The sequence below is a fragment of the Schistocerca nitens genome, chromosome 12, assembly GCF_023898315.1.
Source record: "Schistocerca nitens isolate TAMUIC-IGC-003100 chromosome 12, iqSchNite1.1, whole genome shotgun sequence".
Lineage (NCBI taxonomy): Eukaryota > Metazoa > Arthropoda > Insecta > Orthoptera > Acrididae > Schistocerca > Schistocerca nitens.
Genome location: NC_064625.1, coordinates 45,563,169 through 45,586,315, shown reverse-complemented (window position 1 = coordinate 45,586,315; position 23,147 = coordinate 45,563,169). Strand labels below are relative to the sequence as shown.

The following is a 23,147-nucleotide window of genomic DNA, read 5'->3' as shown; positions in this document are numbered from 1 at the left end:
ATCAGGAGAAGTCACAATGTGACTGTGGTACCATGAGACACGATCACCAACCACAGTGCAGAGACACTTCCAGACAACATTTGGAAGGAATCCACCTGATGTCAAGAGCATTAAAGCCTAGTTGCTGACCTTCCGAGGTCTGGTCGACCAAGAACCTCAGCAGACAGGGTGGAAGTTGTAAGCCATCTTTTCTGCGAAGTCCGAAGAAATCGGTGCGCAGGGCCTCACGTGAATTACAGATGCCAAAAAGCTCTTTCCATGGCATTTTACACAAACGTTTATTGTTTCGTGCATACAAAGTGCAAATCGTTCAGGCCTTGTTGCCCAATGACAGTGAACGTCGATATGACTTCGCGGTCGAAATGCTATCACGTATTGAGGACGATGATGATTATCTCAGACGAATTACCTTTTCCGACGAAGCGACCGTTTTTTGTCAGTGGAGTAGTGAATCGTCATAACGTGCGCATGTGGGGTTCACAACCCCCTGGCGAGGTCATGGAGTTCACCAGAGGCAGTCCAAAGGTGAATCTTTGGTGCGCGCTATTGCTACCGTCACATCTGCAGTGTATCTGGACATGTTGCAACTGTATGCTGTTCCTCAGCTGCTTCAGTATCACCCCAATGTCTTGTTTCAGCAAGACGGTGCACCGCCTCATTGGGGTTTGGACGTCCGTGCCTATCTCGATATGACCTTTCCTGGGCGATGGATTGGTCGTGATGGGCCAATGGTTTGGCCTCCACGCTCTCCTGACATAACCCCATTAGACTTCTTTTTATGGGGTTATGTCAAGGACGAGGTCTGCCGAAGACGTGTACCAGATCTTGAAACCCTGCAGCAACGCATAACCACAGTCGTTAACAGGTTTTCAGAAACAGTCGTTAAATCGATCCCTCCAGTGATGTTGGCTAATGTGTGGACGGAAACTGAAAATCGCCTAGATGTGCTACGTGCTACCAAGGGTGCTCATGTGGAAGTTTACTGATGTGTGAAAAAAATTAATAGTTCGTAAACAATTAGACACCAGTTTCATATTTGTATCTTACTTCTAGTCTGAGTTATCAATTTATGTAATCAGGGAAAGACTTTTCGGACACCCTGTATAACTGTTGAAGGCCCAATTAGAGACGACAGAAAATGCGGACCCATTATAGCAGGAAAATCATTTCTGTGTTCATCTCGTTGTTCTGTCTACGACAATCTCACCCAGCTCTTTTGTTTGTCATTTAACACGATCTGCCGGCGTCTGCTTCCTCCGTTTATTTACCTACTCTGCGCTGAGATAGGCGACGTATTCACTACATGCCGAGAATGGAATCACGCTTACGAATTCAGTCCTACATACATAGTGAATTTCGGCGTGCCCACAAATTTCGAGGCTATATGGTGAAAATTACCAGAATTAAGAATTTTGCGCCCTAAAAAAAAACAGAAAGAAAGAAAGAATTAACAAACACTTAACGACACGCAGAAACACGGAGGAAGTTCAGCAGCGAACTTGGCAGTTTGATGAACTTAGAATTCTGAAAGGACACTTAAGCATCTTGATTTTGTATCAAAGTGTCTGATGTGACACAGGATGCCCCGAGCTATTGTAACGACTATTCGCTACATAAATGGTAGAAAGCTTCTAAGTTCATACGAATGACCAATTACAGTAAGTATGAAGTTTCCGGCATAAGGGGTTTTTTCCTTTTTTAACGCAAGTTGTGAAACGCCGTTTGTCGGGTAACACAGCTTATTAGGCTTCTAGGTCACAGACAACCATACCTACTGCACGCATCTAAAATTCTCGTGCCGAACTGAATGCAAAGATCAAATGACGTTTATTTTAGTGCTGCAGTTTCTTATACCTTTCAGATGGATGTCAATTACTGTGGTTGGCTATTACACTCCCTATGAATTATGCAAATAATTCATACATATTCATGAACCCGAAGGAGTCCACTACAGATTAGCAATCACGAAGATTTAACATCTCCTCGATTGGAGTAAACTGAAGACGTACGATATGATGAGTCGTATGAGGATAGTGCAAGACATAAAATCCACGTTTATAATACTTGCTGACTTAGAAAAATGTCTGACAATGTCAATTGTAATACTCTCTCTGAAATTCTGAGGTTATCAGGGATAAAATACAGGCAGAAAAAAATAATATACGACTTGTACACAAACCAGACGTTTTAAAAGAGTCGAAGGACATGAACTAGGTTGTAGCTCATCGCCTATGTTATTCATTGTGTACGTAGAATAAGTAGTTAAGAAAAATAAGAAGAAACGTGGTGACGCAACTAAAGTCAGGTACAAGACATGTTTGCCGATGAGACTGTAATTCTATCAGAGACGGCCAAGGAGTTGTAAGGGAACGAATAGCGTAGAAATTATAAGATGAACATCAACAAAACAAGGTTAACGAAGTGTAGTTGAACTTTTAGGTCATGTTGGGCACACAGATAAGGAAATGAGATGCTGAAAGTAGTGGATGAGTTTTTGGGCAACATAGTGACTGGCAGCGGCAGAAGTGAAGAGCATGTACAATGTAGACGTACTAGTAAGAAAAGCTTTCCGTAAGCCTTTGAAATGTGTTAACATTTAAACATCAGGAAGCATTTTATGAATGTATTTGTCTGGAGTGTAGCATTAAGTGGACGATAAAGAGCCCGTACAAGAAGAGAAAAATTTTTGAAATATGACGCTTCAGAAGAATGTTGAAGATAAGATCGGATGATCGACTAAACTGGTTCGGTTGATAGGGCATATACTGAGGCATGAAGAAATAGTCAGTTTGGTAATTGAGAGAAGCGCGGGGCGCTAAAATTGTAGAGGGAGACCAAGGTTTGACTACAATAAGCAGGTACTAATAGATGCTAGCTGCAGTTGTTATGTAGAGATGAAGAGGCTGGCACGGAATGGAGTAGCGTGGTCAGCTATGACAAACCAGTGGTATGGCTAAAGACAACAACAACGACATCAACAACAACAACGTCGACGACGGCGACGACAGCGACGACGAATCAGCTTTGATGTAGACTGTTCTATCACATATCTTTGAAGATCCACACTGTTTAATTTTCTACTTTTTTGCATCTCCAAATAAATAACTGTGAGTACCCTATAACTATAGCTGTTCACGATATCTATTTCATCAAAGCGTCTTGTATCAAAAAATATGAAAGAGAGAAAGTAGTTGCCTGAAAACAGTCGTTATACCCGAAGAGGGACGAAAAAGTATGTCGGTGATTGGGTTGAGTGGGAAAAAGTAATGCATTTTAAAGGTTCATAAGATCCTGAGCGCCATAGACATCGGATAGGAAGAATATTAAGGAAAATTACTGACGAATGAAATGGCTTAAAAACCATTTGTTCGACGAATTCTGAATATTCCTCATCAGTATGAGACCTTACCCGTTGGGATTAATAGAAGAGATAGAGAAGATGCACGGAAAAGAGTGGCGTGTTTCGGCACAGGATTGTCTATATGGCACGAGAGCTTTGCGAAGGTTCTCAGCAAAATCCAGTTGCAGACGCTGCTAAAGAGGTAAAGTGCATCACGGAAATCTCTAGATTTATTACTGATATTCCGAGAAAGTTCTTTCCGGGTGTAGTCGTTGAACATACTGCTTCGTCCCACACACTTCTCAAGAAAAGAGAACTAATACGGTGGTTTAGCGGCAATCATTCTTCCCGCGCGCAGTTGGCAAATGAAACACAGAAGGGAGAACAGACAGTGATACCAGAAGTACCCTGCACCATACAGCGCCACGTGGCTTCCGGAATGTAGATGTAGATGTGGAATCAACTTAGACTACGTGGTGAAGATTGACAGGTTGTTGCATTATGGAAACAGTCAGTTTTGTTTGGGATATTTGTCACAGTAAACACTTTTCCTGAGTACTTGTAGAAAGGAGACACTCTGGAGTCCAAAGTAGTATTGTAGTCAGTCCACATGAACAGGATTTCGATGTCGAGAGTTGACTGATGCAGATGCGTGTTGCTGGTGTGGAGGCCTGATTTCGGAATGCAGTTGCTACAACTTGGTATATATTAAAGAGGTAATTGCCGCGTGCGCTAGCTTTGCAGGAAGTGGAAAGTGTTTAAAGAACCTTATCAATTTTTGTTTGTAAATTTCGTAACTAGCTTTGTCTGATTATTTGGCACTGTCGTTTCATGAAGTGCAAAATATGTAAATACTCGGATGGAATCACATAACTCTTTATCCCTTTTTGTTTCAAAGCGATGAACGTAAATTTCTTTAGAGTATTAAATTTCATGGCCTTTTGTCTTAACTATTTTTAATAACAATGTCCGACGACGTACGTATGTTCACATCTTCAAAGTTCTGCTAGCGAACAGAAAATTCAAGTGCAATTAGTTTTCAAATTATTCTATATTGCGTCTCCACATTCCACAAACATAGCAATTTCCACTCATATTGCAGCTCGCGAGACCCGATTATTACTTCCATTGCACCCTGCAAGTTGTATTTTAGGAATAGCAAAAGCAGCGTGATTTCTTTCACCTGATTCCACAGAAATGCAATGGCGTCGCAACCGCCTGTTTTATCCCTTGTCGCACAGCTAAGTCATGTGATTGTTACGGACAGAATTAAACTTCGTTCTGTGTATTTAATGTTAAGTGATTGTCTATTCAGATTACATGCAATGAAGGAATAATTGGTTGGACATACATTCTGATATTATTTAGTTCAGTGGTTGTGTAAGTGTTCTGCATTGGAGGTGCAAGTATTGAAATTACGTGTAAAGTTTATACAGCAACATAATATTCTCACTCGTAGGTCAAATGAATTGTGTTCATAAGGACTGTACATGTTGTTGTTGTTGTTGTTGTTGTTGTTGTTGTTGTCTTCAGTCCTGAGAATGGTTTGATGCAGCTCTCCATGCTACTCTATCCTGTGCAAGCTTCTTCATCTCCCAGTACCTACTGCAACCTACATCCTTCTGAATCTGCTTATTGTATTCACCTTTTGGTCTCCCTCTACGATTTTTACCCTCCACGCTGCCCTCCAGTACTAAATTGGTGATCCCTTGATGCCTCAGAACATGTCCTACCAACCGATCCCTTCTTCTGGTCAAGTTGTGCCACAAACTCCTCTTTTCCCCAATTCTACTCAGTACCTCCTCATTAGTTATGTAATCTACCCATCTAATCTTCAGCATTCTTCTGTAGCACCACATTTCGAAAACTTCTATTCTCTTCTTGTCTAAACTATTTATCGTCCATGTTTCACTTCCATACATGGCTACACTCCATACAAATACTTTCAAAAACGACTTCCTGACACATCTTTACTCGATGTTAACAAATTTATATTCTTCAGAAACGCTTTCCTTGCCATTATTGCCAGTCTACATTTTATATCCTCTATACTTCGATCTTCATCAGTTATTTTGCTCCCCAAATAGCAAAACTCCTTTACTACTTTAAGTGTCTCATTTCCTAATCTAATTCCCTCAGCATCACCCGATTTAATTTGACTACATTCCATTATCCCCGTTTTGCTTTTATTGATGTTAATCTTATATCATCCTTTCAAGACACTGTCCATTCCGTTCAACTGCTCTTCCAGGTCCTTTGCTGTCTCTGACAGAAGTACAATGCCATCGGCGAACCTCAAAGTTTTTATTTCTTCTCCATGGATTTTAATACCTACTCCGAATTTTTCTTTTGTTTCCTTTACTGCTTGCTCAGTATACAGATTGAATAACGTCGGGGAGAGGCTACAATCCTGTCTCACTCCTTTCCCAACCACTGCTTCCCTTTCATGCCCCTCGACTCTTATAACTGCCATCTGCTTTCTGTACAAATTGTAAATAGCCTTTCGCTTCCTGTATTTTACCCCTGCCACTTACGCATGTCAGTAAATTAATCATAGAAGGTCCATATGCAATACAAGTAATGGTTACGTACAGATACTAGCGAGCATAAAGTTACATCATGTAGACAGCCAGTTTAAAGTCTATAGGTTTCACCGAGATGCAAAAGTAAAAACTCTCCTTTGAAAAGTTAACACAGTTAAAAGTTACACTAGCAGTTTCATTAAAGCTGAAAAGTTACATAGAGTTGAAAATTGCATGCGCTGCAGCAGAGAGACGGTGGAAGACGTGTAGGATTGCACCGGGCAGACGAAACGTGTTCTCCACACAACGGCCGGCCTGGCTCTTGCTGCAGCATGCTCGCTCCACTTCCCCACCTGTTGCAACCAGCTGGAAGCTAGCCGCCTTAACTCGAGCAGCCAGTCCCAAACGCTCTGCACGTCCTACTGCGCTCGCCAACGGAGAATCCACAGTTTCCCGCAGTGGGAATGCTTGCAACTGTAACACTGTACCACTCACCTGCTCTGGTACGTCACCACGAGCCAACGACCAGTTTGTGAACAGTATCGTATAGCTACTCGCATTCGTCTACATCAGTCCTGCAAATAACTGCAAAGAGTTCCATTCATTGCCGGAGCTCGAGTAGAATCACTGTCGAACGCCTCTGTGCGGGCTGCTGTTTGCTTCATTTTGTCTGCACTGGAAGTTTTTCAAGCAGTTTTTCACGAGGTGGACGTAATCGTTCTTCAAGTGTTCGTTAGCTGACATTTCCCAACGTTTTTTCGCTTTATTTTATAGTCACAAGTTTATTGAGCCTACTGGCTACCAGTTTCGGTAGAAAGTACCATCACCAGGCCACCCCCTGCTGTGCACTGGTCAAGCTTGCTTACCCAGGTAGGTGTGTCGTACATTCAGCTACTACTTGGGTAAGCAAGTTTGACGATTGTGCGCCAGTCGTTTGACAAAATAAAGTGCGGCTGCTTCAGGCTGTTGAAAAATTGTATTCCCCATTTTGAGAGGTGTAGTATGGACTAAAACATCCAGTAAACACGGTCTCTAAAACGCATACCTGAAGCTCTTGACATCTTCGTTACTGTGAAACACATCTCTTCTGGTAGTTAAGTACTGAACAGGCCACGAGCCGAGGTCGCAATGTAAACGAATCTACTCTCTGGTTGTCGGAACTGAAGGCTATGGTTAACGACGTAATAGTACAAAGTTATATTTATTACTACTATTATCATCATCATCATCATCAACATCATCATCATCATTTTCTAGTTCAAGGAGTTGAGCGGGTGTTTGAGATACGCACCATTTACGAGACGCAGTTATTTTCAGCCAATGTCTCATTAGGCTGCGAGGGGCACAGAGGAGTTGCATCACGAATGTTTGGGACAGGACTTGTAGTTCTGGCATTCACCAGAAAATCACCGAAAACTTCCCAAAAACGTTGGCCGGAACCAAGATATTGGCCGACCGGGGTGGCTGAGCGGTTCTAGGCGCTACAGTCTGGAACCGCACGACCGCTACGGTCGCAGGTTCGACTCCTGCCTCGGGCATGGATGTGTATGATGTCCTTAGGTTAGTTAGGTTTACGTAGTTCTAAGTTCTAGGGGACTGATGATCTCAGATGTTAAGTCCCATAGTGCTCGGATCCATTTGAACCATCTGAACCAAGATATGGAACTACTTTAATTTCCTTCTGGGACAACGTTATTCATAGTACTAAACAAAAATTAAAATGTTTTGTGTGTAAGAGCGTAGATGTTATGTACGTATGTATGCGTATATGTCGTGTGGTGCGTCTTGTGTTGGTGTAACGAAACATTAAATCGAAAATGAAACATTTCAGATATTTACAACATATAACCGGCTGTGGGAAAAGCCTTGTCAAACTGAAAACAAGTAAAAAGTTACTATATAACTGGCGTACATAAGTTAGATGTACACTGGAAGCAGCATAGGTGAAACACCCCTCCATATACGAGTCACGAAAAAGACACCAGTAGCTGGCGGTAGGAACTGTACGCTGATTATCCATAACGAAACAAATGTAACCCCAATTGCTATTAGCCAAGTGTGAGCTGACAGGAAAAGGCACATCAACAAAGGAAGGCAAAAAAAAACAGAGGTAAGAGACATATAGCAGGTCAGAAAATACTTCGTTAAGGACAGAGCTTTGTGCATTTAATAAATGCTGTGGCTTTTTTCCCCTTCAGCAGCAAATATTTCAAGGACTTCATATGTATCCAACTGACATCCTTTCGGAATATAATGATAGATATCTAGATCTGTATATACTTGTCCTATTTTAAAGACTTTGAGTATTTGTTTATCAGTAATTTAGCTTACTAGTACTTTTACTACGGCCCTTTTTTTTATTTCTCAACGCATCCTCTGATGATGTCTTCCTAAGAACAAAATGGCAATGACACTACTTGTATCACACGAAACTGAAGAATACAATAAAAGAACTGCAACACAAAATATTCGGAATGGCGTCATCACGTGCACTCAGCGACTGAACAGAGCAGTTACACACACAGAGGTAGCGACCACTCGGCGTTGCTAAAGGCTCTCTCCTTCCGATGAAAGGTAACTGTTACCGTTCTCTACATTTTCCCGTACTACGCACATAGTCAGCTGCTTCCAGTCGTTGCGCCGGTAAGAAAGTCTGGCTGCCTGACACACAGCCCTCCGCGGTACGGGACAGTCAGGGAAATGATTTACGACACCCTGTGATGAAACGGGGTCGGCCACAGACAAAAACATGTTGCCCCCCTCCCTCTCTTTTTCTATGGAGCACCCCTTCCCCTCTTACCTCATACCTCGCCCCTCTCCCAGTCGAGGCCATGCCCCTCCCCCAGCGAACCCCTTCCACCTGCAAAAGACCCTCACTGATTTACACAACAAAAATTAAAACTCGTAACAGGTCAATAGGTCTGAAAAAGAAAAGGTCAACGTATTATTGTATTCCGATCACAATCACAGCGGAAAAATCAACAGTAACTAATCATAGACATCTATATACTTTCACCACGTCTAAAAGTTACTGACACGTGTTGTAAACAAACAAAAACTACTCTTGGTGGACACTACTCTTAGTACAAATTTACCATGTTTTGAGTTACAAGCTGTTGTCAGTCCGATAACACAGGGGCCTACGCTTCGACCTAGACTCCAAACCAGTGTCCACCTAGGCACTTGCATTTGTAGTTTCGCGTATACCCACTGAGACACCAGCACAAACACGTTACCAGGCTACAAATAGGTAATGTACATGCACACCAAAGAGTGAAATTTTTGCTGATCTTAGACTTGCTAAATAAAAAAGCCTGTTACTTTTCTGAAACAGTTTACACAGTACGCACGAAGGAACGAATTCTATAGGACAAGATTAAGTTGGCAAAGCCTATCAGTCAACTCTTAGCCACTATGCTCTAGTTTCCTCCGTCACAGCTAGCATTTGAGCCTTTATAGTTCTCCCGAAGCGTTCATCAAACACTAGCTGATAACCCCCTCTCAGTTTTATGGAGACACAAATGCTGTTCCCTTTGGTAGTCCATTACGCAACGAATTATTCATGTCCATTAAATAAGCGATCATTATAAGGAACCAAAGATTCACGAAATGCCTGTAAGGACAGCCCCTTGTAAACGAATGCGAGAAATTTCTGTACATTTTGTAGTAGATGTTATAGTGTCACCCACAACCACTACAAAAAATTCTTCATTTGCAGCCAGTTCCAAAGTTCACTATCAGTCTCAAACAGTTTCATCATTTCAGCATTCGTTTGTTACAGCTTTGACGTCGAAGCGTGTGCAAATATTCATGTCCTGCCAAAGTAATCAGTCCGGGAACAAACATCAACAGGTAGAATTTAATGTTTGTTAGCCAGCAGGCTTCTTGTTTCCAATACAGGAATATCTGCTCTGTCTTAGATATTATACTGTAAAAACCAAATGTTTTAGTACTGAAATTGTTTTAGCCTGATGATTATCTTGTAAGATTGAAATTGGTCGCAAATAAAATATTTCAGACGGACCTTTTGGGTACCGGTATCAGCAGTCGATAAATATGTAAGAGCTGTGGACAGCATCACTGAAATTATTTCTAATTTATATACATAACGTACCCACATATTTACTTCGTACTATACTTCAAAGGATCGTTTCAAGTTTTAATGTGTAAACCACTAATGGTGTTCATTCTCGCCATTAATACCGTTCTTAATACACTGTCCGTAACCCAGTACAAAAGTTGGAACCATTGAAAATTTCCTGCAAAACCACAGGACGATGTACGTGAAAAGCGAAAATAAATTCATAAGAAGTGACTAGATCAGAAGTGGATACAACGGCTGATTTGTCGTGTGTGCTCCGAGGGAACATTGCACCCACTGCATATCACTCAAACGCCTTCTTCGGCCACCAGCGAACGGTAGTGTTGTGTCGACGGACTGCGTCCTTTTCAATCGTCACGTTTTGTCTACGGTAACTGACCTCCATTATACGAGGAAAGAAGTGCCTCAAACATTAGGTTGTCCAAGGATAACAACGAACAACCGCAAGCCACTTTCATTTCGAAAAAGCTTCTTCTCTCGCTTCAGTGACGATAGATTAACATTTACTTATAACTGCAGTTTCAGTGAGACTTGGTCACCGCTGTTAAGTGTCCATAGCTCCACTACACGTTGTTGGATAGTCATTCCGCGTTGGAATCGGAGGTACATAACTTCTAACTCTATGGCGACTAGCACTGCATGTCACACGCATAATATAAATGTAATTATTATCTTTTTTTCAAATTTATCGACTTGCTCGTGTAAATATTAACCACTATATTAATAATACATTTACAGATGCTTAAATAACTGGAAAAATTAGCGGCTTTAACAAAGTAATAGCTGCTCTACACGTTTTTATAAAATGCGCCTCTATATACTACTTAGTTACAAATAAAGATCATCAGATATCGATAGCTTACGGTTAATACAGTATACCTCAAATAAATAACTTACTTCCATGTACTGATGTGTACCATGATGTACATCACATTCTTGAATATTTTTCCTCACGATGAAATCTGCAGAACATATTGGATGAATGAATAAATGAAAGAGCAGTTCTTTCACGTCAGAGTCATACATCGGAGGTACAGAAAACACAGGAGGGATACATGTAAGCGCGAGGTACACATTGGTAACCAGACATAATCTTCTATTCATTTATCTAGTGCCACGATTTTCTTGTCGTGACGTCTTCAGCACCGTAAGGCCGAAATGTCGGCAAATGGTACCTTCTGACAGTTTCTCAGCAACCGCCCAAAAGTAAATGTCAGCACTGGAACGCGCATCACAATTGCTGCATGAGACTTGAAACGAGCATGTAATGAGACATCGATGACAATTTTCTTATAATTGCAGCCCGTCGCTCGTAGCTAAGACATCAGAATACGTTATCATTCATATGAAGCAACCACAGTTTGTCAACGAAAAAATTTCACGGGGAACGATATTATGCTTATGAAAGCTGTCGCTGGTTCTCTAATTGTGTGTGAGTGTGTGTGTGTGTGTGTGTGTGTGTGTGTGTGTGTGTGTGTGTGTGTGCACGCGCGCGAGCGTGTACATAGAATTCACCGAACTATTTTGAAAGATGATTTATATTTCAGAACGAGCCTCGGATTTTAATGAGCGTTCTTCAAATATTTTCTACTGACATAATTCAGATCCGACAACCATACAAAACGTCTGGAGGTGGCTTATTAAGAGGCGAATAAGACACTGCGATCAAGACTGTTCAAAAGCTTGCTATGTGGAGTTGAACACGCTAAAAGAATGTTTACATCGTACGTTCGAGCTATTTTTCCATGGTCTTCTTCCGTTGTTAACTAGCATTTGATATCATCGAAACGACTGACGATGCATATCTTCAACAGCTTTGCTAAACGAAATAAACAAATAGAAACGAAGATTCATCAGACATCGTGGACCATGCGCTATCAGCGATCAACCTGGCACCTGGAGCATTAGACGTCAAAACTGAGACCCGCATTTGTTATGGAGCAATAGCGAGTTTTTTTGCAATAAATGCTGTTATAGTTAAAATTTGGATAAAAATATTTCTGTGGTTATGACAGTTTAAGAATTGACAGTTATTTGCAACAGGTCAAAGAATGAATCTCGCCTAAGCCGCATCGTAATACACCGAAAGTCATCATACACCCGAGCTTCCTACAAAAAGCAAGGGATACCCGAAAATTAGGGTTTAACGCCCCGTCGACGACGCGTTCGTCACGGGATGCGCGCAAGCTCGGAATGGGTAGGCGAAGGGAAGGAAGTCTGTACCGGCCAGTCAGGAAATTTAGGGAATCTCGGAAAACCTAAATCAGGATGAAACGTAATAATACTGCACCAACAACCTTTATTTTGATATTGTTTTATCAGCAACCACTTTCAACGTTCCAATCACGTCATATTCAGGCCTGTCGCATGTACTACTCGTGTATGTTCAAGACAAGGTACCAATAATCGTATCTGGTTCCATAGATATCCGAACTTCATAAGCAGGCACTTCACACATGTGATGGTCGCGACAGGCCTGAAGATGACGTGAATGGAACAGTAAAACTGGTTTCCTAATAAAAGAATATCAAAATAACGGCTCTTGGTACAGAATTATTACATTTCATCGACCAGCCGCTGTCCCACGCTCCTGAACCCAAGACGGAGATACATTTACTAAATCCGGATGGGCGGATCGGGATTTTAACCGTCGACCTCTCCAATGCGTCCAGTGTCTCACCACGGCGCAATCTCGCTCTGCGATTTCCCACAAGTAGACCAGTACGAAGTAGTAGATGCTTAGCAAACCTCATTACGGGCGTTAACGCCGACTTTCCAAAAATCTTCCTTCAACTAATGCCTCGGTTCTCTTTAACAGGCCGAGTGCATCACGGTGTAGATGTCACACTGGGAAAAATCCTGAACACCACTGGGAATCGAAACCGGGAACTGCACGTGGAAGACGCGCCGACCAGCCATTTGGGGACACGGACGGTTCCGCCGTGTTGCGAGAAGCGAACAGGGAGTTTAAGTGCAACATAATTTAGCTGAGACGAGGAGCACTGAGTCGCGATGCGAGGCACACCACTAGAGCCACCTGAGAGTGCGGGGTGGAGGGAGGAACACTGTCGGTCGCCACTGGTCACTGGCTGACGGTGGAGTCGGCGGCGCCGTATCCGTGTCGAGCGTGCGGCGTACCTTGTGCAGGAGCCGGAGGGCTGCGCCCCGCAGAGACATGGTGTCCTGGTGGCTGCGACTGGCGGGCGACTGAGCGGCCGGCCGCTGACCGACTGACTGACTGACGCCGGCTGGCGGGCAGAGTGGCGGAGCAGAAGAGAGAGCGCCAGGGGAGGGCAGGAAGGCACATGCTTCTGGGGGGGGGGGGGGGGACCACCGCTCCAAAGGGGCGCCACGCGCCTCACGTATAGGCAACACTCTCTGCACTTCTGTTCTGCGGGCAGCTGACAGTCCCCTACTGACAGCGCGGTTTAGGAGGAGGGTACCGCGCATTCTCGTCCCATGTAGGGACTGCCAGAAATGAAACTGACAGAAATAGGAGTTGCAGATGGGAGATGGCTAAGCGTTTCGAAAAAAGTCCGGATAAGTACGAGTCGGACTCGGGCACCGAGGATTACGTACGAACTTAATCATCGTCATTTTTTACGTTTTTCATCGTTTCTTAGTTGCTTCTAAAGTCAAGGAGGTATATCCGTCTATGCAACTAATTGAAAGCCGTATGTTTATGGCCATACGCGTTTCGCTTCATTATTTGTGAAGCATCTTCAGTGGCCAGTGTTGCTATCCAATGTGTGTAGTCCTGGAGATGTGTTTATTAGTCTCCATGCTCCAGTTCGCCGGTTTCCACTTAAACGATGTGTTAAAACAAATATGGGTGAGAGAACGCCGGAAATCAGCCAACTGGAGCACGGACGCTAATGACCACATCTACAGGGCCACACACATGGGTTAACAGTGGAAATCGCCACTGAAAATGCTTCACAAATAAATAAAAAAGACCTGTATGGCAATAAACAAACTACCTTCAATTAGTTGCAGAGACAAAACACACCTCCATCGAATTTAATTATGTCTGAAGAGAGTTTCGACGATTTTTGCCCGTTATCAATACTGGCAACATACACTAGCGCGCCAAAGAAACTGGTATAGGGATGCGTATTCCAATACAGAGATATGTAAATGGGCAGAATACGGCACTGCGATCGGCAACGCCTACATAAGACAAAAGTGTCTGGCGCAGTTGTTAGATCGGTTATTACTACTACAATGGCAGGTTATCAAGATTTAAGTGAGTGTGACCGTGGTGTTATAGACGGCGTACGAGCGATGGGACAGCACCTCCGAGGTAGCGATGAAGTGGGGATTTTCCCGTACGACCATTTCACGAGTGTGTCGTGTATATCAGAAATCAGGTAAAACATCAAATCTCCGACATCTCTGCGGCCAGAAAAAGATCCTGCAAGAACGGGACCAACGACGACTGATGAGAATTGTTCAACGTGACAGAAGTGCTACCCTTCCACAAATTGCTGCAGATTTTGATGCTGGTCCATCAACAAGTGTCAGTGTGCAAACCATTCAACGAAACATCATCGACATAGGCTTTCGCAGCCGAAGGCCAACTCGTGTACCCTTGATGACTGCACCACGACACAAACCTTTATGCCTCACCTGGGTCCGTCAGCACCAACATTGGACTGTTGATCACTGGAAACATGTTGCCTGGTCCGACGAGTCTCGTTTCAAATTGTATCGAGCGGATGGGCATGTACGGGTATGGAGACATACTCGTGAATCCACAGATTCTGCATGTCAGCAGGAGACTGTTCAAGCTGGTGGAGGCTCTGTAATGGTGTGGGGCGTGGGCAGTTGGAGTGATACGGACCCCTGATACGTCTAGGTACGACTCTGACAGACGACGCGTACGTAAACATCCTGTCTGATCACCTAAGTCCATCGATATCCATTGTGCAATCCGACGGAGTTGGACAATTCCAACACGACAGTGCGACTCCCCACATGTCCAGAATTCCTACAGAGTGGCTCAAGGAACACTCTTCTGAGATTAAAGCCTTCCGCTGGCCACCAAGCTCCTCAGGCATGAACATTATTGAGCATATCTGGGATGCCTTGCAACATGCTGTACAGAAGAGATCTGCACCCCCTCGTACTCTTACAGATTTATGGACAGTCCTGCAAGATTCATTGTATCATTTCCCTCCAGCACTACTTCAGAAATTAGTCGAGTCCGTGCCACGTCTTTTGGCACTTCTGCGTGCTCGCAGGGGTCATACAGGATATTAAGCAGGTCTGCCAGTTTCTTTGGCTCCTCAATGTATTATGACATATGAGATGAATGGCCGCATCTTTTCATTAGATTGAAGTACAAGCTTAAATTATTGAAAAAAATTTACAGCCAAGATCGCATTAATTAATATTTATTATTATTACTGAAATTGTCATCTTATAATCTTCAAAAAATTTTGGTTGTAAATCGTGTTCCATTATGTGCTTATCATACCATGTTGTCATTATGGAGGAGAAGATACAGCACATTCACACAAGTTTGTCAAAAGTAAAACCATGTACAGGGTGCTTTGAAAAGAATGACCTGATTTCAAAACAACATATTTATTGATAAAAACTTACTCTAAACATAGGACACATTGCAAAACACTCACAAGATCTTAAAGTTTTAGCTATGCTATTACAAATGTTCTGATTGTCCATCAGTAGCAGCACGAACAACGTCTAGACGATAGCTATAATCATACACATTACACAATATTATCTGCCTTTACAGAAGATATTATGGCGGTTGTTGTTCTGCTCTTCACTTCTTCTATGTTACGAGGTAAATGAACACACTTTCCCTTCCATATCTCCACAAAAAAAAAAAAAAATCGCATGGGGTCATGTCTCGCGATTTTGGTGGCCGAGACTGCGGGGCAGTGTCTCGGGGTACCGAGCGCCCTATCCAGCGCTGAGGCACAGTGTCACTGAGAAACTGACGTACGTTGTTGTGCCAGTGCGGTGAAGCTCCATCCTGTTGGAAATTGCACTTACTGCGATCCTCCTGATGTGGGAAAAGCCAATTCTGCACCATTTGAAGATAATTGATTTCAGTCACTGTGTTTTCCTCAAAGAAGAGGGGACAGTTTACTTTTTCACGAGAACTAGCACACAAAAAGCGTTCACTTTAGGTGAGTCTCTTCGTGCTCAACAATATCACGAGGGTCCTGGTCTCCACATACGCGCACGTTTTGTCAGTTCACTTTACCGCTGTCGTAACATGTTGCTTCATCACTGAAAATTAACCGTGGTAAAAGTGCATAGTCTTCCAGGTCCTCCAGCAGAGCATTTTTCTTTAATCACTAACCCGAAGAGCATGTGGTCTATATGATTTATAGACCAAACGACGCCTTAACACTCACTAGACAGTCGTAAGATGCACTGCCAATTCTCTGCTTGCGCGGCGAGTAGTCTTTCGTGGACTCCACTCAAACGTCTGCCGAATTCTTTCCATCACGTCATGAGAAGTGCGAGGTCGATCTGATCTATAACCCTTGCTTGCAAACAAGCATCCTGTCTCCTTAACTTGGCGATAGCAACGACGAATGTTTTTCGGGGGACGCGGATAAGTGCCAAAACGTCGGCGAAAAGCACGCTCTATCGAAATAACTCACTCACTCTTTGCAAACTGCAGCACACAAAACACCTTCTGTAGAATGGACGCCATCTTACTTCATACTGACTGCAAACTGAGAAGACGCATTGACTGATATCTAATGGCGATTTCCTGAAACTCTTGGCCACGCCCAGTCAAACAACACACATTTTCTTGCCGTCTCGTTCTATATTTCGTGATTATTACCTACAAAACAGGCCATTATGCACACATAAAAAAGCACCTTGTGAAAATGGGCATGTTCACACAAGTAGCACTCCATTTTCGCTTGTTACTGGAGTGCCGCGTGTGTGAACATGCCCATTTTCACAAGGTGTTCCTTATCTGTGTACGGTTTTAACTTCGACAAACCAATGTATGATGTGCTGTATATATCCCGCTATAATGACGACATGGAATCTCAAAATGGATTTGTAACCAAACACTTTTGCAGTTCAGACGATGACAGTTTCAAGTGTCGAAGAAGGTCGTCAATAATAAATATTAATTGCGAACTTGACATTTCGTACACTACCAAGGGACCATAGACTTTATTATGTGACACAAATGACAAAAAGAACATATATTTCTCATGTGATATAATTACAAATTCATAATTTTCGGATTTTTTTCTTTACTTGAAACCTTGCTTCCTGCCAAATTCACGAGACCGTACAGGTCTTGATGAGTGAATTTCCGAGTATCCAAATATGTGACGTAAGAGGCCGTATCTTTCCATTACATTGGCGTAGAAGCTTCATTTTCAGTCGAGCAGACACACAGACAACAAAGTGATCCAACAAGGGTTCCGTTAAGGTACGGAACCCTATAAAAAAAAAAAAAGTGCACGGGTCGGAGGATATACTAGACATAATTTCCAGGGTTGCAGATGGCACACGTAAGAGTACATAAAGGTAACCAAAGGTCGTTGGATGGAGTAGGGAAAAGCTAGGACATGCGTACACACAAAATTCCTATGCAAAAGCAGATACTTATATTAATAAATGAAAAGCACCAGTTTGCTTTTGTTCCACAGTATCACTTTTATTGTGTTAACCGGTTTTCGGTTTACAAGGCCACCTTCAAACATTTACTGAGTATTGTCACCAAAGAAGTTACAAAGTTTGCAAACAACATAGGAAGAGAAGTAACACTTCTAGACTGAAGCGTAAAGTAAGTAACATCTTTGACAGTGTAGTGGTAATGAAATGAAAATTGTTTCTTCTTTTAATTGGTTTGTGTATCACTCTCCATGTTTTATACCTCCTCATGTAGCCTTGTCAAGCACTAATTTCATTTTTTTAGTTGGTTTATTAATAGAAACTGTTATGTAGGCATGTTGGCCCATGCTTTGGGCTTTCTTATGTTGGCAAAAAGAAAATGCGAGCTTTTATAAAACCCACATCTTATTCTGCGTATTTCAACCTGAGTCGAACAGACTGAAGTTTCACTTCTTGGAGGTTTTCGTAAATGAGATCGCCTCTCTTTATCAACATGTTACCACGATCGTCCTAAATATCCTTTTTCTCTTTTTTTCCGCCAACTGTCCGCATACTCGGGAGTGATAAAGAGGCGATAGCATAGCTGACCGAGCCAAGCCCTCTAGATAGATGAGATCAGTGATTGGCTGGTTTTGGGGATGGTACCAAACAGCGAGGTCGTCGGTCTCATCGGATTATGGAAGGATGGGGAAGGAAGTTGGCCGTACCCTTTCAAAGGACCCATCACGGCATTTGCTTGAAGCGATTTAGGGAAATCACGAAAAACCTAAATCAAGATGGCCGTACGTGGGTTTGAACCGTCGCTAACACTGCGCCACGTCGTTCGGTAAAAAAATAATGAAGATGGCTCAAGGCCCCCAAGGACATGGTTACTCTACCTCAGGGCCGGCCACGGCGTGCCAAACTGCACAACATCTCGATGAGCAGCCCGAGACTTGGCCTGTGTGCTTTGCTTCTCACTAGTACTCGGTACAGCGCGAAATTTCATTTAGCATTGCGGTGCGAAATTTTTGTCGACAAGACTTTCTTCACTTCGGCAAAATCGTGATGTCAGCACCGTTTACCCTTCGCTATTTATTCGTCGTATGGTAGAAGTTCACAGCCACAGTGGCTGTTTGCACAAAATAAGCAGTCTAGGGACCTATCGCCGCAAGCCTTCAAAAATGAAAGGTAGACAGAACGGAAGGATAAGAATTTTCAGTACCTATTATAGAGTCACATAATCGACGGATACCGCAAATTTGCAGGAAGACTTGAAAGATTTAGTTGGTAATGGAAAGAGCAAAAAACTGCAACCATTGACAGATTATTTTATATATATCCATAAGCACTCTGTTCTAGATTGTCCGCCTGCTTAGCTGAGAGGTAACGTGCTGCCTACCATGCAGCAGGCCCGTGGACTGGGTTTTGTGTTGTCCCCATCATCATTTCATCCTCATCACCGGCACGGGAGTCGCCCAATGTGGTGTCGACCGAAATAAGACTTGCACGCGGTGGCCGAACTTCCCCGGATGGGGCCTCCCGGCCAACAATGCCACACGCTCGTCATCATCTGTGCTAGATTTGCAATAATTGAGCTCGTGATGAAACTAGTGGGACGATTAGTAAATTTCCTAAAGCCACACGCATTATTACACTATCAGCTCCTACAGTTTTCGATGGAATTTAACGAAGACTATGAAGACTTTATACAGGGTGAGTCACGTAAGATTTCCTATTTATTACACTCCTAAGTGACTTTTATTTCTGTATTCCTTAATATCCCTGAACATTTTTGTGCTTATTTCTTTCAGCTGTCAACTGAAGTCTTCTGTTACTTATGCTTCCTTCGCAGTTACTTTCTTTGACGTATTTGTCTTTCCAACATCTGTGGTTGCCCTTTCTAGAGATTTCTAGAGATGGCCATTCCTCTTCAACTGAACTGTCTACCGAGCTATTCCTATTTACGTAGTGAATTACTCGTTCAATATCCTCCTATACTTTCCCTATCTCTTCATCTTCAGCTTCTGACGTCGGCTTGTATACCCGAACTATCGTTGTCGGTGTTGGTTTGCTGCCGATTCTGATGAGAACAACCCTGTCACTGTTCATAGTAACAGACTCGCTGCCCTATCTACCTATTCATAACGAATCCTACTCCCGTTATACGATTTTCTGCTGCTGTTGATATTATGCTCACCGACCAGAAATCCTTGTCTTCTTTCCATTTTTCACTGTCCACCACTAAATCTAGATTCAGCCTTTACATTTACCTTTTCAGGTTTTCTAGCTCCCCTACCACGTTCAAACTTCTGACATTCTACGCCCCGACTAGAAGAACGCTATCCTTTCGTTGGGTATTCATTCTTTTTCTCATGGTTACCTCCCTCTTGGCAGTCCTCTCCCAGAGACACGAATGGTGGATTATTCTGGAATCTTTTGCCAATGGAGACCCCATCACAACACTTTTTCAATTGCAGGCCACATGTCCTGTGGATACACATTACGTGTCCTTAATGTAGTGGTTTCCATTGCCTTCTGCATCCTTATTCCGTTGGTCACTGCTTATTCTTCCGCCCTCAGGGGCAGTTTTCCAAGCCAAGGGCAAGAGAATGCCCTGAACCTCTGTCCTCTGCTCTGCCCTCTTTGACAAGGCCGTTGGCAGAATGACGCTAACTTCCTATACCGGAAGTCTTCATCCGCCAATGCTGATGATGTAAGCGGTGGCGTGGTTCGAACCAGAGGCTGAGGCCGTTTTGATTACTAATCAAAGACAGTATCCCTAGTCCAAGGGTACAGAGTACACGTTGGAAAAACGTAGTGTTATCCTCCAGGAACTGCAGAGCAAAGTGACGAAATTCTATACGACGTTCAAAACCAGTTTTCGGAACGCCTGATGTAGTGACAAATGGTAAGGTTGGGATTTATGTCGGTGCACGATGCGCATGACACTCGTCTGGCTGGTCCCGGATCCCTTGGTAATGGGTCGTAGCCAGAACATCCTGTCCATGTGCTCTGTCTGTTACCGTCTTCGCCCTCGTCCTCTGATACTGAAAGTGCCTGTCCGCACTAGTGACCTCAGAATTTGGGCTATTGCCTGGCCCTGGCGCGACGGACAGAGACGATGGCGATACACGTCGCTATACCGCCGTATTGTTTCGACCATTTCGTAGATAATCGTCGTATAATAGTAATATGTTTAACTTCTCCTCTTCGATATATATGTCCGCACGTAAATAATATTGAAGCAGATGTGACTTGGCGACACATGACACAGTTCCTTCTAGATAAAAGTTCTGCAACGCACACACGTGAACAGTGGAAACGCTTCATAAGGACGACGTAGCCTGGCATGAGCGTCTTTGCAACACAATAGCCGCTTCCTACCGATTTGCCTTTCAGTTTTAGAATATGTGTCTGATTATTTTGCAAAGAGCTTCAGCTTCAAAGTTAAAAAGCATTATATCGCTGTACTTGTCTTTTCAAGAGCTTCTGGATGACGTTAAAGAAAGTATATCATTCCATTTATTTAAATCACACCTGGTTCTAACATCTCGACCCACACAACAGTTAAGACTTTATCATTTAGCAAAAATCGTGGCCCTTAGCATATTATCATTTGCCGAAAAACATCGTTTGGATATATGGTACCATTTACGAAATAAATAGGGTGTTACGTCTTACATTATTCACCCCGTATATTACTGCGAAGTATAAAGGTTAAGTCAAGGGGCATACGCTTGTAAAGATTTTTCGATTATAAACCCGCTATTGTTCAATTTATGGAGGAAAAAGGAGTGCAGGACCGAAAATTAGAACATCCGGAGTAGACTGCAGACCTAGCATTTTAGGTGGACGTTACTGCACACTGCCCTCAGTAAGACATTGCAAGGTGAAAAACAATTTATTTCTGATTTGACGGGAATGGAGAAAGAAAATATCATCGTGGAAGGACCAAATTCTGACAAAAAACACTGCCCGTTTCCCTAAGCTCACTGGCGTCGTAGAAGCCGCGAGTCTCGAAGAATTCATTGTGTTCTTGAAAGAATATTACAAGGATAGTTTTATAAACGTTCTGAGATTGCCAGTCTTATATCCGTTTTCGAAATGTTTTCGGCAGAATTTGCCGTTTTAGCTGAAACTGTCCCTGTACATGTGTGGATGGAATGAATTGATCTGCAGTGTAATTACCGTTTAAATGATAAATTGTTTTACTGTCTATGTTGTTCCACGTCTCAATGATGAGCCGGTAAACATGATAAAATATTTTGATCAACATATGTGTGTTAAAAGTTTTTGATTAAGTCAAGATTGTGTGGTAACGTGAGAGTGGAAATTTGTGAAAATGCCTGCGTCTGTCAGTATGCCACTGATTGTACCAGATAAAAATGTGTCTTTCTTGCGCCAAAGATAACTGAATAATACTTTCGTTTGTGATCTACATGAAATATGAAACCAAGTAATACGCAGTTCGACTTCACTGCCATTTAAATGCGGCGTTTTCTCAGATTCTCCTTCTTCCCACTCCTCACTCTCAGACAGCGTGCATTGGCCGTGGAGAGGTGTTAAACATGGCGAGAGAGGCATGGCACTCGTTCTGAATTCTTGACCTTCTACGCCCTAATGACAATACACTGAGACACATGTTTCGCAACTTGGATGAGCGTCCTATGAATCTGACACGTTGCTATACATCATCTCATACAAAAGTTCACCCAACTTGTATGCGCATATTCTCGCGTATACAAGTCGCAAACACATGTTGTTTATAGATTTTCCCAATATATTCGCCAAGTTGCAGAAGTTACGCTTGCACAGTACCAGTTTTTCTTGGTACCATGCCACCATGTTTGTTTACAAATGCCTATATGATCTTCAGTGTTCGGTGGAGACTGTCGTATTTATTGCCTTCTGTGAGTTTTCCGTCCTCCATCCGAAAGGGCAAATGCATCAGCACATAAAAATGTACAGTCTTCCACGTCATTTTGGTAGGCTATCGGGAATTCCGAACAGGTCTGCACTATCGAATGCAATGATACCAATCTCCAGATGTAAACGCCCTACATACATTCACGACTTGAAGAAGCGCGCCCATACAAGTTGCAATACATGTCCCGGAGACGCGTATGCACATCGCGCACACTAGCGCCGATGCAAATCCCAGACGTAAACGTAAATTTACAACCGCGTCCGTAGCGGGGATCGCGAACGCACGTCTATGTGGTAGACATCGACGACGAAGTAAACCGGTTCGAGTCCTGGTGGTTGAACAATTTCACGGCCAGTATTCGGCCAATAAGGGGAGGACAGGTGATGGAGTAAAGTTTCAAACCACCAGTCTTAGCACCAATGTCCTGGATTAAGTCCGAAGCCTCTCCGCGGTGGGACATGAAGTGAGGGACTGGGTCACTCTTGATGGCAGTATGGTCTGTCGGATGGGGACGTTAACCTCGGCGGTCCCCTTTGTGCCACTGGAGAGGGATGGACTACGTGCCGGCAGCGGGTGTCACCCACTCCCTGTCGTTCGTCCATAACAACACAAACGCTGTACAAACACTCATCACAGTCATCCAGACGA

At 43.1% G+C, this 23,147-nt stretch overlaps 1 protein-coding gene across 2 annotated transcripts in view; it reads right to left on the bottom strand.

The window, feature by feature from the left end:
• The window catches only part of LOC126215141 (all trans-polyprenyl-diphosphate synthase PDSS1), an 831,585-nt gene that overhangs the window by 416,455 nt on the left and 391,983 nt on the right, over positions 1-23,147 (bottom strand). Inside the window, exon 1 of one of the 2 annotated variants that reach the window (XM_049941805.1) lies at positions 13,103-13,189. The exons of the other annotated variant lie outside the window; for it this stretch is intronic. Within the exon in view, the coding sequence (XP_049797762.1) occupies positions 13,103-13,141 (39 nt within the window). The 5' untranslated portion in view covers positions 13,142-13,189. Of the gene's footprint in view, positions 1-13,102; positions 13,190-23,147 lie in introns of those variants that run through there. 2 annotated transcript variants of the gene reach the window in all.